The following is a 16754-nucleotide window of genomic DNA, read 5'->3' as shown; positions in this document are numbered from 1 at the left end:
GTTCTTCTACAAATCCCCCCCCCCCCCCCCCATCCCGTGCCGCCCGCCACACAATCTGTCTCTAATCAAACCCCCTACCTCTCCCCCGATCAAACCTAGGTCCCCAAGGACCACTACCCTTGTCATCTAAATATCGATTATGGCCGATGACTGTTTTTATCTCCCTTTTCAAGACTCCGCAGACGGTGGGAGTGTAAGGCGACTTGTTAGCTCGGAATCGACTTATTCCATGTCCGATTGTTTTAAAACCAGTATAGACTCTTTTCAGAACAAAAAATCCTACGTTGTCCGACCGGAAATCTTTAAAAAAATCAAATAAATTCAGCTTTATATAGCGCAATATCCACTCAATGTGCTCAAAGCGCTTTACAAGGGGTCCCTGGCCAACAGCAACATTTAACATGAAGGACGCGACATGACGCCTGTTAGGCGATATTACAATTTTTCGGACAAAGACAACGCTGTTAACGGCCAGGTACCCATTTTACACCTGAGTACGGTGAGAGAATGTGAGTAAAGAGCCTTTTCCAAGGAATCAACTATGCGCCGAGCGCGAGGCTCGAACCTAGGACCTTCCGATCCGAAAGCGAGTGTCATACAACTAGACCACATAGCCGCCCAACAATCTTCAACAATTAATTGATAGATATTGAGTCGGAAGGATTGGCTTATAATATTATACTGGAATGTTCTGAATAGTAAATGACAGATTCCTGACAGAGCCAACTGACCTACCGATAAAAATAATAAAAAACCTGCACCACAATTAATATAACGCCAACATCTCATGCAATATGAGCTCAAGGCGCTTTACAAAAATAGGTAAATGTATATATATATATATATATATATATATATATATATATTATATATATATATATGCATACACATACATCCATACATATATATAATATCATATATATATATATATAATATATATATATATATATATATGTGTGTGTGTTATATATATATATATATATATATATATATATATATATATATATATAGAGAGAGAGAGAGAGAGAGAGAGAGAGAGAGAGAGAGAGAGAGAGAAAGAGAGAGAGAGAGAGAAGCCCAATTTGTTTTCTATCGGAACGGGCTTCATTTTATACCTGAGTTCAGTGAGAGATTGTGAATAAAGAAATGTTATCAAGTATATGTACTCAACGTTGCGCCGCCCAGAACGGGACTCGAACCCTGGCTGGTGGTCTGAAGGCCAGTGTTATACAACCCCAAAGACGCCCAGAAAAAGTAATAATATTATATAGAAAAGTCAGGATTCACAAAGAAAATAAAAATATAAATGGGGGAAGTAAACAAACATTGAGCTTTATATAGCGCAATATCCACTAAATGTACTCAAAACGCTTTACAGGGGGTCCCTGGTCAACAGCAACATTTAACACGTAGGACGGGACATGACGCCTGTTAGGCGATATTACAATTTTTCGGACACAGACAACGCTGTTAACGACCAGGTACTCATTTTACACCTGAGCACGGTGAGAGAATGTGAGTAAAGAGCCTTCTCCAAGGACTCAACTATGCACCGAGCGCAAGACTCGAACCCAGGACCTTCCGATCCGAAAGCGAGTGTCATACCACTAGACCACATAGCCGCACAAGTACCAGACAACTGTGCCTAGTGACCAACTCGGTATAAAGTTGATTTAAAGTTGTGCGGCTATGTGGTCTATTTTGGTATGACACTCGCTTTCGGATCGGAATTCCTGGGTTTGAGCCTCGCTCTGCGCATAGTTGAGTCCTTGGGAAGAGGCTCTTTACTCACATTCTCTCTCCGTACTCAATTGTAAAATGAGTAGCTGGCCGTTAAGATTATAATATCACCTAACAGGCGTCATGTCCGGTCCTACATTTTAAATGTTGCTGTTGACCAGAGACCCCTTGTAATGCGCTTTGAGCACATTTAGTCTATATTGCGCTATATAAAAGCTCAATTTTTTAAAAAAATATAAAAGATCAATTTTTTTTTTCTAAAGTAGAGTACATTCTTTCAATTCCGAATGGATCTATTGATGAAAATAACAAGACTCTGTGAATAGATATTTGTTTAAAACGGACTGTGAATGACATGATCTTTTTTTCGACGGACCAAATATACACTCAATCTAACTGAGGATCATTTAAATTGATCGATAATGGAAGGACGAGTTTTCTAGCCACATTTTCAAATATGTGACCCTTCGCCTCAAAACGTGTTAAGTCGGTTGGCTAAGTTGTTGAAAATTGAATTTATTGCCAGAAATATCAGACTTGTTTTGAGTTTATAATTTGATTTATTGAGAAGAATGGCAACGATATTTTTAGGTGTTAGTACCACCAATTTATATTTTTGAGCAGTTTTAATATATATATGAAGCGAGTGCTCTACCAAACTGAGCTATACGTGAGTCTTTTTCTTCTTTTTTTTTTTTTTTTTTTGGTTCTGAGCACGATAGCGTAGGCAGAGAAAGTCACGTGTAAACCCTGTCAATGTGTTTGGTTGGTTGGTTGAACGATGAGTGAGAGTAGTTGTAGAGTTGTTGAAGTGGTCGGATGATTAGATGGAAAGAGTTGGAGAGACATGATTGGCCATATGTCTGTAAAAGACTTGACACGTGATTTATTCATTAATTTTCAGAAGTTCCCCCAAAACTTCACACCCACCCAACACAAAAACAGACCTTTCTATTTCTTACTCAAAACAGAAAAACAACAAGCACATCCCAAACGTAATGTTGATCGACAACACGAACTCTATTACAGAATGTCAAGTTTTTATAGATATAGCAAAAAGGAAATGAAATCTGGATGAGAAAAGTGATGGTTGCATCATAACAAATGTGACGATTTTCAAATAGGAAATGAGATTAGCGGAAGAGTAGCCTCCCTTGATTGGACGTCACGGCGGAAAAGTTATTAGAGAGAGAACGTCATGTTTGTTGTGCGCATGTGTCTCTCGTCCTCGCTACCGGTGAATGCGGCATGAGACACTTCACCAAAAGCGAGGACGAGAGAGAGACGCATGCCCAAAACCAAATTGACTCTCTGTAAGGTGACGTCCAATCAAGGGCCGCTACTCTCCCGCTAATCTCATTCCCTATAGGTGGTGAGGAGAGGGTTAATAGCTTGGTTGCTTGTGCATTATTCATTTCTTTAATGTTTAAAAAAAGTATAGGTCCTTTACTTACTTATTTACTTACTTTCTTATCTGTGGCCTGCGCTAGTATGCCTACAGGGAATGAGATTAGCGGAAGAGTAGCGTCCCTTATTGGACGTCACCTTACAGAGAGAACGTCAATTTGGTTTTGACGTGTCTCAAGCCGCTTTCACTGGAAGCAAGGACGAGAGACGCATGCGCACAACCAACATGACGTTCTCTCTCTAATAACTTTTCAGCCGGTGACGTCACAGACTATGGGTGACGTCCAATCAAGGGACGCTACTCTTCCGCTAATCTCATTCCCTATTGTATGTTTCCATGACGACGATCTATCCTCTGCCTCCCTTGGAATTTGATCGAATGGAATGTGCGGCTATGTGGTCTAGTGGTATGACACTCGCTTTCGGATCGGAAGGTCCTGGGTTCAAGCCTCGCTCGGCGCATAGTTGAGTCCTTGGAAAAGGATCTTTACTCACATTCTCTCACCCTACTAAGGTGTAAAATGAGTACCAAAAGCTCAAATATTTATTTTATTTTAATGTTGCAACATTAAGATAAAATAAACATTTGAGCTTTTATGTAGCGCAATATCCACTAAGCGTGCTCAAAGCGCTTTACAAGGGGTCCCTGGTCAACAGAAACATTTAACATGTAGGACGGGAGATGACACCTGTTAGGCGATATTCCATTTTTTTTCGGACATTTTACACCTTAGTAGGGTGAGAAAATGTGAGTAAAGAGCCTTTTCCAAGGACTCGACTATGCGCCGAGCTTCAAACTGCTCAAAAATGTCAATGTCTGACGACCATGAGCTCTTTTTCCCTCTATGTAGCCACTGAGTCATAGGCTTTCAATGTGACCTCGTCACCACATATAGCCAAGAAAGCCTATTTGCCTTTTTCTAATGCTTTTCACAATGGTTGTCATGATGAAGACGAAACTTCAATTAGTCCTTTAGAACCAGAAAAAGCCCATGCTGCAGTTAGTTAATCCTGGTTTCTATTTCGTTGAACGGACAGTATAAATTAAATGTGCTTGTAACCATAATTTATTAGAAATGATGCCCGTTTATCGCAAAGTACTTTTAGTCAGAACTAACAGACCCAGCTACCTGATCACTAAAATCTAGTGATGCCTTAATGAGCTAATTGGATTCAGTAGTCTGATGTCACGCCTCCCGGCAACGGCGGCCATCTTGGTTCTAAACAAAGAAAATCATTACTTTTTATTTTCATGCTGGATTAGAACTTTTCTATATGCCTTGTGACCATAATGTGATTAAAAAGTCAAAACAGATCAAATTTATGGATTTTTTCCCTCTGGATACGCTTTTATGCTCGCCGGAGAAATATTTCATACGGGCGTCCGCCATTGTTCCGATAGTTTAGAGCCAGTGTTACTATGTTACCATGCGTCATTAGGAAGGAAGTGACGTTACGACTGTTGAAGAGAATTAAGATGGAATGAAAAATTCCGGACTACTTCCCTTTCGGCAGGGGGGGGGGGGGGGGGGGGTCAGAAAGTAACCTAGAATGCACCTGAAACCGATAAAGGTTCATTTGTGTGCGAGGCGAGTGCTCTTACAAATGAGTTGAAGACCCCAATTAATCAGAGATAATGGGAAATAAACAAAAATGAATATAACAGCTTCAAAAAAAAAAAAAAAAAGAACAAATAATTATAAACCAAACCCGGAACGTTTCGGGTTCAAACCCCTTTTCAGCCAACAACAACAACAACAACAACAACAACAACAACAACCACAAAAAAATAATACCCCAAAAAAAACCCCAAAACAATGAAAACTCTAAATACAATATGCCGTGGAAATTTTTTTATTTATTTTTGTTTGTCTTTTTGGTTTTGTTTTTGTTTTTGTTTTTAAGATCTGGACATTTGCTTGTGAAGCAAGTGTTACCAACCGAGCAATCGTGCCCCCCCCCCCCTCCCCCCATCCTCCCCAATTCCTGCCATAATGGGGGGCGGGGTTAATAATCACGAATCGTATGAATGGCAAACGTGGATGTTCACCATGACGTCATAATCCTTGACAGGTCCATTCCGTGTATTCTATAAGAAAAGTCCACGTGACAAATGGCTGTTGAGTTGGCATCGAGTATCTGCAGAGATGACGTGACCTGCTATTTATGTATTATCTCAACCGCCATAGAGACTAATTATATTGGGAAAGGAGGTGGGCGAGAACGTGTGGGAGGAGGAGATGGAGGATAAAGAAAAGGTGAAAGAGAAGAAGAGTAGTGAAAGGAAGAGGAGAAGGAGGAGGAAGGAGAGGAAGGGGAATAGGGGAGGAAGGAGAAACGGGGGGGGGGGGGGGGAGGAAGGAGGAACAGCGTTAGAAGAACGGGAAGGAAGAGGAGGAGTAAGGAGGTGGAGACGGAGGAGGGGGGAGGATAGGGAAGAGGAGCGAGGGGGCATGGGGAGGAGGGAGGGGGGGGGGAGAGCAAAATGAAGAGGAAGATGAGGAGGAGAAGCAAGAGCGAGAGGTTTAGCAAAGCGAAAGAGATAGAGGGGGTGGAAATTTTAGAAGATGAAGGGAAGGATTAGGAAAAGTAGGAGGGAAAGGATAGGGGGTTAGGTGGAAGAGGAGGAGCAGGAGGAAAGGTGGGAAGGGAAACAAGAACAAGAGGATATGGAGGCTTTTAAGGACAAGTAGGCTATCCCAGATTTTACTGTTTTGAGAAAATCAACATTGAAGATTTCGATCCCCAAAATGTCCAATTACTCAAATACTATTCAATATTTTTTTTCAAAACTTTCTGTGTGTTATGATAATTGTACTTGACGATGATAGCCATAAAAGAAAGCAACAAATACATCACAGAATTCTCTTATTTTATTAAAAACAAGTGGGTTGGCCGAGTTGTCCATATTTAAACAGCAGCACTGAGCAACGAATTTACATTATATTATGAAGGATGGAGAGGAGGATACAAAGAGGAGAAGGAAGGAAGTTCACAATGAACTCGGTTTGTCACAACAATGAATTAAAAATGACGCCAATTAGTAACTAATTGATACCCGTGCCGTGTCCTTAGCTGTATGGCAAAACTATGACAAATCAACTTTATTCATTTTGGCCAGACTTCATACCAGATAAATGAAGCTGACGTCACTCGGCTCTTTGTTATTGATTTTAGACCGCCAGCTGGGTGATAGATTCTCACTAAATTCTCTCAATCAGACTATAATCGTTTAAGGTTACACATTGTCTTGTAGGTTGCTAAGATTGATTTGGTGGGCAGAAATGATTAGTATTTACCTAAACGCAAAGCATCAATCGTGAAGTAAAATCTTTGTAAAAGGCTTTGAGCAATTTTACTGGATATAACCCTATATAAAAGCTTCATTTTTTAATAACTAGTCAAATAATATACAATTCTTTTGTCTCTTTGTTTTTATTATACGAGTTATTTTTATCGTGACCAATAACACAACGAGCTTGTAACGAAATAGTATGGTTGTAGTACTTCGATTCACCATAATTTGTATCTTTCTTCTTCTGCTTGATTGACAATTTGACCCAAAAATAAAATCGTTGGATTTGTATTCATGCGCATCAAAATATTCTTTATAATTACCAATCAGCTGTCTTTTAAACCTAATTTCACACCAATAAAATGTGCGAAAATATTCTACAATCTTTGAATAAAAATGTTATTCAACGCGTTCAAATCATTATTTAACGATTCGATACGTATTTCCTAAGAAATGATAGGGTTTTCCAATGATTGGGATGGAATAATAATATAACGTAATTTTTCGAAACGAGTTTAATATATACGTGACAAAATAAATCAATACCACACTCCCCCCCCCCCTCCCCTCCCCCTTTCCCCAATTGGAGCAGATGGAAATAAACCATTAATGCTCGAGTTTGGAAAATTGATTATCAAATCTTAATCCTCAAAAATCGGTTAAATACACGAAAAATAATTTTTTCTCCCCATTTGAAGATACACTCGTATTGTTGACCCTCATCTTGGGAAAATCTATCAAACCGGGGACTTGGGACTTCGTTAAGTAACAAGTTTCAGAGAGTCTTTGCCAAGATGAGGGTCATTTTAATCGATTGATATTTGAAGGACGAGTTTTCTGGCCAAAAATTTAAATACACGTTTTGTTATAACACGGCATGATAATCAATGGCGTAGAGATAATTGGTCCAGGGTTTTTGTCTGTTTGAGTGTCTATGATGTATCTACGTGTCTAAGATCTGATAGTGTAATATAATACGCATTGTTTGTGGCGGGGACAAAACATGAAAGGTGATTGGGGGATGGGGATGGGGGGGGGGGGGGGAGAAGGCGTGATGATCGTTTGTTATTTGATGATTTTACAGTATTTCACAAATGTCTCTCATTTCAATTCATGCAACGAGCATGATTCTTCTGGTTTCTATAAATTAATTCCCTCTATATTTATCTATCTGTTAATCAATTGATCTATCTCTCTCCCTCTCTCTCTCTCTCTCTCTCTCTCTCTCTCTCTCTCTCTCACACACACACACCCACCCATTATTTCTCATTTCTTTCAACCCCCCCCCCCCCCTTTCTCATACCCTCTCTCTCTTTCTCTCTCTCTCTCTCTCTCTCTCTCTCTCTCTCTATCTTCTCTCTATCTACTACTATCTCTCTACATCTCTCTATCTATCTATCTATCTATCTACTACTATCTATCTATCTATCTATCTCTATCTATCTATCTATCTATCTATCTATCTATCTATCTATCTATCTATCTATCTATCTATTTATCTATATCTATTTATCTATCTATCTATCTATCTATCTATCTATCTATTATCTATCTATCTATCTATTATCTATCTATCTATTCTATCTATCTATCTATCTATCTATCTATCTATCTATCTATCTATCTATCTATCTATCTATCTATCTATCTATCTATCTATCTATCTACTATATATTTATCTATCTATCTATCTATCTATCTATCTATCTATCTATCTATCTATTATCTTATCTATCTATCATCTATCTATCTATCTATCTATCTATCAATCTATCTATCTATCTATCTATTTCTCTATCTATCTATCTATCTATCTATCTATCTATTATATATATTATATATATCTATCTATCTATTATCTATTTATCTATCTATCTATCTATCTATCTATCTATCTATCTATCTATCTATCTATCTATCTATCTATTCATCTATCAATCTATCTATCTATCTATCTATCTATCTATCTATCTATCTATCTATCTATCTATCTATCCTCATCACCCCCTGTCTGTTCTTTCAATCACTATCCTTTCAAACCCCTCACCACACCACACCAGTGATTTAACCCTAATCCACCCATCATGCGTTCATTTTACAACACTTCAATCCCCCATCAGGCTACGGAAATTCCATTAACCCTTTAAGATCCACGCCGGCGATGTTTGTCGTTCGTCACCATGCCGGAGGCTCTAAAGCAAACTGTTATGGAAAGGACAGGATGTATGATAAATGTATTACTGTCTGAATGAAAATCCAATATTATTCAAAAATAGCAATAGATTTTCAGGTTGGAAAGCATGACTTGTTCTTTTGCATATATATCGGAAGCGAGGACGACAGACGCAGGCGCACAACCAACATGACGTTCTCTCTCTAATAATTTTTCCGCCGGTGACGTCACAGACTATGGGTGACGTCCAATCAAGGGCCGCTACTCTTCCGCTAATCTCATTCCCTATATATATATATATGGATTTTAAAATTTAAAATAAGTCACAATTTATCTTTAGGCAGTCCGTGTTCGTCAAAGTGTTCGTCACTCATTAATCCATTTTTTTTTTCTTTTACAGCCAGCTAGTATTTTTTTTATCTTTTTATATTTTGTTTTGTTTTGTTTGTTTGCATAATCCCGACATATTGGAACTATTTCTTTACATATTGTACGGCTATGTGGTCTAGTGGTATGGCATTCGCTTTCGGATCAGAAGGTCCTGGGTTCAAGCCTCGCTCGGCGCATATTTGAGTCCTTGAAAATGCTCTTTACTCACATTCTCTCACCGTACTCAGGTGTAAAATGAGTACCTGGCCGTTAACAGCGTTGTCTTTGTCCGAAAAATTGTAAGATCGCCTGACAGGCGTCATGTCCCGTCCTACATGTTAAATGTTGCTGTTGACCAGGGACCCCTTGTAAAGCGCTTTGAGCACATTTTAGTGGATATTGCGCTATATAAAAAAAAGCTCAATATAAAAAAAGCTCAAAGCTCAATTACATTTTATCCTATGAAATCAGTACATTTAAATCGTTCATGATATATTCCTGAACTTTTAAGAATCACAAAAGTGTGTGTTATACTAGTGTGTAATTATTATGTAGTGTGTCATTATTCCGTGTTTTAGTGGCAAGAATGCTGTCTGTCGTACTCTGAGAAAAACAAAACTAAATAAATTAGAATTTTGGCCAGAAAACTTTTCCTTCAAATATCGATAGATTAAAATGACCCTCGCCTTTTCAAGAACTGTCAAACCTGGGACTCTTGAAGTCCACCTTGAAGACCCTTGTCTAAGAGATTTTGGTAAAATGAGGGTTAATTTAATCAATCAATATTTAGGGCCAAGTTTTTGGCCAAAATGTTAAAAATATTTTGTTGTTTTTCAAAGTTTGGCAGAATGTGCATTAGACAATCTGGAGTCAGACTGGATTTTTGTCGTATCTTTTGCCAAAAATTGATAAAAGACATTTTTTTTTTTTACTTTGGCCAAAAATTTGTTTACTTCAAATATCGATCAATGAAAATAACCGAAAAGGACCGGAAACGGTCAATCACATGACTTTAAAATAACTGGAAGATTTGAAGCTTTTTTGACAAAGTATGGATGATCGTAGTCGACCTGTATTTGCAGTCAAATGTTTTTGACCAAAATTAGGCTAAAGAATTGCCATTTTCATCCTATCTTTTTTTTTTCTTTTTTTTTTTTTTTTTTTTGTTTAAAAGAGAAATCTACGGCAGTCTGTCGATGTCAGACAAATATCGATTATTAGCGTTGCCAAAATCGGACATTTGCCCTGACTTAATGGAGAAAATACATGCTATTTGTCTATACCTCTTTGTGTTTCGTAGTCAGTTATAGACCCGCTCCCCGCACCTCCCTCCCCCCTCGCTCCGATGAACATAAACCTTCGTAATGTTATTCTTTCCTTCTGTAAATCGATTCTTTTTGACAAAGTATGATTATTTTTGTCATCGCATAATATGTTTTATAAATATTTTATAATCGACAAAAAATATTCTGATGATAATGGTGATGATTATTATAATAATAATGATAATAATAATAGTAATAATAATAATAATAATAATAATAATAATAATAATGATAATAAACAATAATAATAATAGTAATAAATAATAATAATAAATAATAATAATAATAATAATAATAATAATAAATAATAATAATAATTATAAATAATATTAATAATAAAATAATAATAATGAATAATAACAAATAATGATAATAATAATAATATTAATAATAATAATAATAATAATAATAATAATAATAAAAATAATAACAATAATAATAATAATGATAATAATAATAATGATATAATAATAATAATAATAATAATAATAATAATAATAATAATAATAAAAAATAATAATAATAATAATAATAATAATAATAATAATTATGATAATAATAATATTATGATAATTATGATAATAATAAAATTAATAATAATAATAACAATACTAATAATAATAATAATAATAATAATAATAATAATAATAATATAATAATAATAATAATAATAACAGGAAAACAGTGTCTGTAGATCGATGCCGACCTCTTTACTTACGAGTTAAGTACACTATCAACTGAGCTATCGGAACTCCCAACATATTTTAATATCTTATCCTCGATTTATATATTCACCAACATATCTGACTTCAATTTCGCCCGTCCTATAAATAGCATCCCCATCCTAAGCATGACAAATATGATACAATTCGGCAGGGAATACTAAGAAGATTATTACAACATGTCACTGTAGGCTGATAGGATTACTGATTTATCTTTGTCTTATCTGGCCATTGAATGCTTTGATCCTATTTTTCACTGACATTTAACCCTGACCCGGTAAAATGCGTGTCTATAATTAACTCTTTACGTGCCGGGTTTAATTTTACCCTAACCTGACATCACTGACATTATGTCACGCCATTTCTTGTAGACGTCAAAAAACAAGATCTCTTGCAGATTTTGTGCAATATGAACTGAATGTGCTCAAAACGTATTGGAAGGTCCAGGGTGCGTTCGACTCCCGCTCTGAACGGAGCATAGTTGAGTCCTTTGAAATGGCTTGTAAACTGCTTTAAGCACGTTTGGTCGATATTGCTTTGTAGAAATACTCACGTTTTCTTTTTCTTTTTTTTTTTTTGGGGGGGGGGGGTTGGCGGGGGGGGGGGGGGGGGTCAATGAGTCTCAAGCTAACAAAAATAAAACTAATCACGGAACACACAAGACACGACGCCTGTGACACGCTCTTAATTTTTTTTCTCCCAAAAGAGGCAAAGATGTTGATCGCCAGGTACCCATTTAACCCTGAATATGGCGATCACAATGTGAGTAAAAAGCCTTTTCCAATGGCCTAACTTTAGCATAATTATATTTTTTATTTTCTTATTTGTACTTACAGATCTGGTACAATGACCAAATTTGCCTACGCCTCTGTTGGTCAAACTTACTTCGTCAATGGAACCCTCATCACTCTCCCCGGGTCCAAAAACCTGGTACTGGTCAACGGGACGCTTATCCAGCTTCGTCTCCACGAACCTTACAAGGACAGCCAGCTGAACGAACTTCTCTACGTCATCATCGTCATCGTCTTCTACGCCACAGCCTTGATGACGCTCATCATCACCCAAATCAAACGTCAGAGAAGGGAGGGCACTGAGGTGGACTACTACGACGAATATCTTCAGAGGAATTCGGAAGTCAAAAGAACTTGCCAGCAGGCCACGACTATCGTGACCAAACCACCGACCAATACTCAGTCTCAGAGAGTCACGGCAGCATTGGCTTCGGCGTGCGTTGCAGCGGCGTCTGCTGGTTCTATCCTAGGATCTCACCAGGAGGAGCCCACGTCCAGCAGCGCCCTATTGACGGAGGAGAGAGAAACGGACAACAGTTCGAGTGGTCGTTCTTGTGATGGCGCCAAGGGCAAAGGGAGAGCACTCGGGGGTTTTGCGTCTACTAGTTCCGGCGGCCCGTCCACTAGTAATGCCGGTATAACGACTTCATTGCACACTGGGACTAGCGTGGGCGTTCTGACGTCATATGGAAACACCAGGACGGTTTTGGCAAGGGAAAGATCCCCGACTCGTATTTTGGAAAGCATTCCTGACGAAGGTGTGGAAGAGTAGACTGTCAAAAGGTCAATATATGTATATAATTATATATATATATATATATAACCAATCGTCACAAAGCGGTATTATGTCGGTGAGAAAAATATGTAAAAATAGTGAATTTGAAGACACATTTATCATAGATGATAGATTTTAGTTTTTGCCACTTCAAGGAACTGTATCCATTTACCTCAATAAAATCCAAATGTTATACTTTATATATATTTTAAAAAGTTAAATACAGTTTACAGCATTCAAATCATTCCGACATAATACCGTTTTAAGGCGGTAGGTCACATGTAATGATAATAGTTTTCTATTGCAATGTATCGTGTGCGACGTGTACATATATGCAGGTCAGACATCCGAACGTAATTATAGGCCTAGTTTAACATTCTTGTAATGAACAATATTTTGCGTCATTGTTTTTTTTTTTTAAAGATTTCCATTACAACCATGAGCCTACTATAATAAATTGTGTTATCAGACCTGCGAATAAATGCACGTCGATCGTGTGCAATCCGTTTGGTGCAATCATTAATTCCAACTCGACGTCAAAGGGAACTCACTCGCGTCAATAATGTTATTTTTTGTTTATCGATTAGATAACTACACCATTTCTGCTTACATTGCCGATGATATTTATTTATTTATATCTTTCTTTCTTTCTTTCTTTCTTTCTTTCTTTCTTTCTTTCTTTATTTATTTATTTAGATCAGAATGCATAATTTGTTGATAGATTAAGATGACCTCAAACTTGTCCAAAAAGAAAAAAAATGAAAAGAAAATCGACTCCAATAACCAAATAACGTTTGCTATGCACATCAACAGATCAAGAATTTTCTAAGTATCAGATTTGAGACAATCTAACAGCGTCGGGGTCATCTTACTAAGTCAACAATACAATTAGTAAATTATTTAAAGTTTCATGGCCAAAATGGGAAATTTTAAAAAAAGTAGTGTCAATTGGCCTCAGTTTTGGTCTCAATAGTATTCAATAGTCTGATATCACGTCGCCTAGCAACGGCGACCATCGTGGTTCTTCAAGCTGGATAGAACTTTTCATATGTCTTGTGGTCAGAAGGTGTAAAAGTCAAAACATGATCAGATTTATAATAGTTTTTTCCCCCCTCTGGATACGCTTTTATGCTCGTCGGAGAAATATTTCAAAAGTGCGTCAGCCATTGTTCCGATAGTTTAGAGCCAGTTACTAAGTTACCATGCGTCATTACGAGGGAAGTGACGTTACGACTGTTAAAGCGTATTCCGTATGTTTATTTTAAAGACACATTTTATCTGTCTACCAAAATCATTACACTTTTTCCACATCTTCAAATTCATTAAACTGTCTCGAGAAAGATAATGATTCATCCCTTTCTTACCACCTGTAGAAAAAATCGTCACATTCATTCCGATACAAACACATTTATGTCATTCAGATTCAATTTTCAAATCACAACATTTGAAGGAAAACTTATGTTACATTTTCAATAACGTAATGTCGAATTGTAAAACTTGTTTTGCTCAACAAAATGTGACCCTCCGTCTCAAAACGGTATTATGTCGGAATGATTCAGACCCCAAAAAGTGAATTTAGAGATAGAATGATGAGAAATTGACCTTAGAAGTTTTTGTAACGCAAGAAATAGTATCTATGCTCCATCATGACGTATAGAAATTAAACCCAAGTTTGATATTTGTGGCAAAGAATTCAATTTCCCTAACCGAGTGGATCCCGACATAATACCGCTTTGACACGGAGGGTCACAAATTATGTATAGTTTGCATTGCTTTGAATTTCAGTTTATAATTCATTTTGTAAGTTTATCAGTATGAGATTTCAGTAAAAATCTTTAGAATGATATGTACGGGAAAAAATATATATTTGTATATTAAAACTACGCAATGACAATGTGCTGGATCTACTTTCACTATCACAACACATCATGACTCAAAAGGGATTCTACAAGAGAGCACAGCTTAAAATGAAATATAAAAGTTGGATATTTGTGTCGAATTGGTCATCGTGATGATGAGAAATATAGATAGGGTATAGAGAAGTGTAAGATGAAAATAGGGATTGAAAATATCACAGTATCAGAGAGTCAAACTTGATACAATTGTGACGGAATTGGATTCAGTAGTCTGATGTCCCGCCGCCCGGCAACGGCGGCCATCTTGGTTCTAAACAAAGAAAATCATTACTTTTTATTTTTCATGCTGGCTAGAACGTTTCATATGCCTTGTGATCAGAATGTGTAAAAGTCAAAACATAATCAAATTTATGTTTTTTTCCCCTCTGGATACGCTTTTATGCTCGCCGGAGAAATATTCCATGCGTCAGCCATTGTTCCGATAGTTTAGAGCCAGTGTTACTAAGTTACCATGCGTCATTAGGAAGGAAGTGACGTTACGACTGTTGAAGAGTATTGTGACGGAATTTTCAATTGTTCACCTTCAATACTTCCAAAATGCCAACTAATCTAGGTGCGCGTGTGCGGGTCTTCTATCCCAACGAATCCAGGACTTGATTTAACATAGTTGTAAGGATGTACAAGATTTTGTCTTGGCTTGAGAGTATTTCCATTACAACAATGAGCCTATAATGATTTGGATTATCAGACCTCCAAATCGGTACACGCTGCTCCTGATACAAAGAACTACACATTCTGCCGGCGGTTGTCCTTTATAGATAGTATGCGCTTGGCTAAGAAGTTCACAACATTGCCATCCGAAAGTATAACTGGCCAACACACAAAACTGTGTGTAATCGTGATCATTTATCATCATCTAGTCAGCTGATCCTGCGTTGGACGTTGCTTCCCGAACTTTCTTGCGAAACAGATTACGGTTTTCCGCCAGTCTACTTGCTTGAGTTGCTGTCATTCCCAGCCATTCGCATATATCTTGTTCCCAGATCATTTATAGTCTGGTTAATACAGTTTCGGGAGAATTACTCATAAACGCGGATGGCAAAAAACAATAACAAAGGCCTGCGTGACGTCAACTTCGAAATATCTATAATAATATTAGTATTCTGTTACTAAGAACATTCGTATCGCTAGTAAAGAATTGAATTGTGTTGCGGATCTAAGTTTCCATTAAAATTATTATTCCCCTCATAGATTATAATTGATACAGCTTTAAGCTTAATCTAGTATTTGCCTTGCGGCATGAATATACTATGAGCGAGAGACAGAGAGACAGACAGAGAGCGATAGAGAGAGAGAGAGAGAGAGAGAGAGAGAGAGCGATAGAGAGAGAGAGAGCGATAGAGAGAGAGAGAGAGAGAGAAAGAGAGAGACAGACAGAGAGCGATAGAGAGAGAGAGAGAGAGAGAGAGAGAGAGAGAGAGAGAGAGAGACAAAGAAAGAGAGGGGGAATAGGGGAAAAAGAAAGTTTGTGTGTGTTAAAGAAAGATATATATACGAGTATAAATATATATATATATATATATATATATATATATATTTTAGAGAGAGAGATAGATAGATAGATAGAGAGAGAGAGAGAGAGAGAGAGAGAGAGAGAGAGAGAGAGGGAGAGAGAGAGAGAGAGGGGGAGGAATGGATACAAAATCAAAAATTAAACAATTCTTTTCAAAACAAATGCCACCAAAATAAAGACAATTTGACGCATGGCTTCCATCATTTCAACCACTCCGTATAATTTGTGAATTCACGAGTAGGGTCACCACGCTGCAAATTATCCAACCAAAACTAACATGGTATTTGTGGCCCACCTTCTCTAACGGTATTATGTCCGGATGACTCGGGTGCAAAAATATAGAATTTATTGACAAAAACATGAAACTTGGGGTTGTTTGTTTCGATTTGTTATTTTAGAGAATGAAGACAATTTCTCACAATGCGAAAGCCCAAACATTGATATTTACTATCGAATTTAATTCTAAAGTCACTTTCCGGGGTCCAATTCATTCCGACATAACACCGTTTCGAGACGAAGGGTCACATTTATTTTCAACATCATCCAATCAAGTGATTTCGATTAGATAGCGACTAGGACACCCCCCCCTCCCCCGCTCAAGAGTTAGTGCATTTCACGCATTTGATCCCCCTTTTTCCCCAAGTACAATAATGTTATGGAATTCCCTCACCAAAAAAGTGGGCAATTCTGACAACTGATTATAAAAAAAAAAGATCAAAGCGGTTTTA

The 16754-nt window shown here is 37.3% G+C and overlaps 1 protein-coding gene across 1 annotated transcript in view; it reads left to right on the top strand.

Moving 5' to 3' along the window:
- LOC144971265 (uncharacterized) overlaps window positions 1-16005 on the top strand; it is a 71487-nt gene extending 55482 nt beyond the window's left edge. The window contains exon 2 of the mRNA XM_078911873.1: window positions 11868-16005. Coding sequence (XP_078767999.1) covers window positions 11878-12594 — 717 coding nt within the window. The 5' untranslated portion in view covers window positions 11868-11877 and the 3' untranslated portion in view covers window positions 12595-16005. The remainder of the gene's footprint in view (window positions 1-11867) is intronic.
- The last annotated feature ends 749 nt before the right edge of the window (window positions 16006-16754 follow it).

Source organism: Berghia stephanieae, chromosome 1 (genome assembly GCF_034508935.2).
Source record: "Berghia stephanieae isolate SIO BIC M18660-M18661 chromosome 1, UCSD_Bste_1.3, whole genome shotgun sequence".
Lineage (NCBI taxonomy): Eukaryota > Metazoa > Mollusca > Gastropoda > Nudibranchia > Aeolidiidae > Berghia > Berghia stephanieae.
This window is presented reverse-complemented; position numbering and strand designations above follow the sequence as displayed.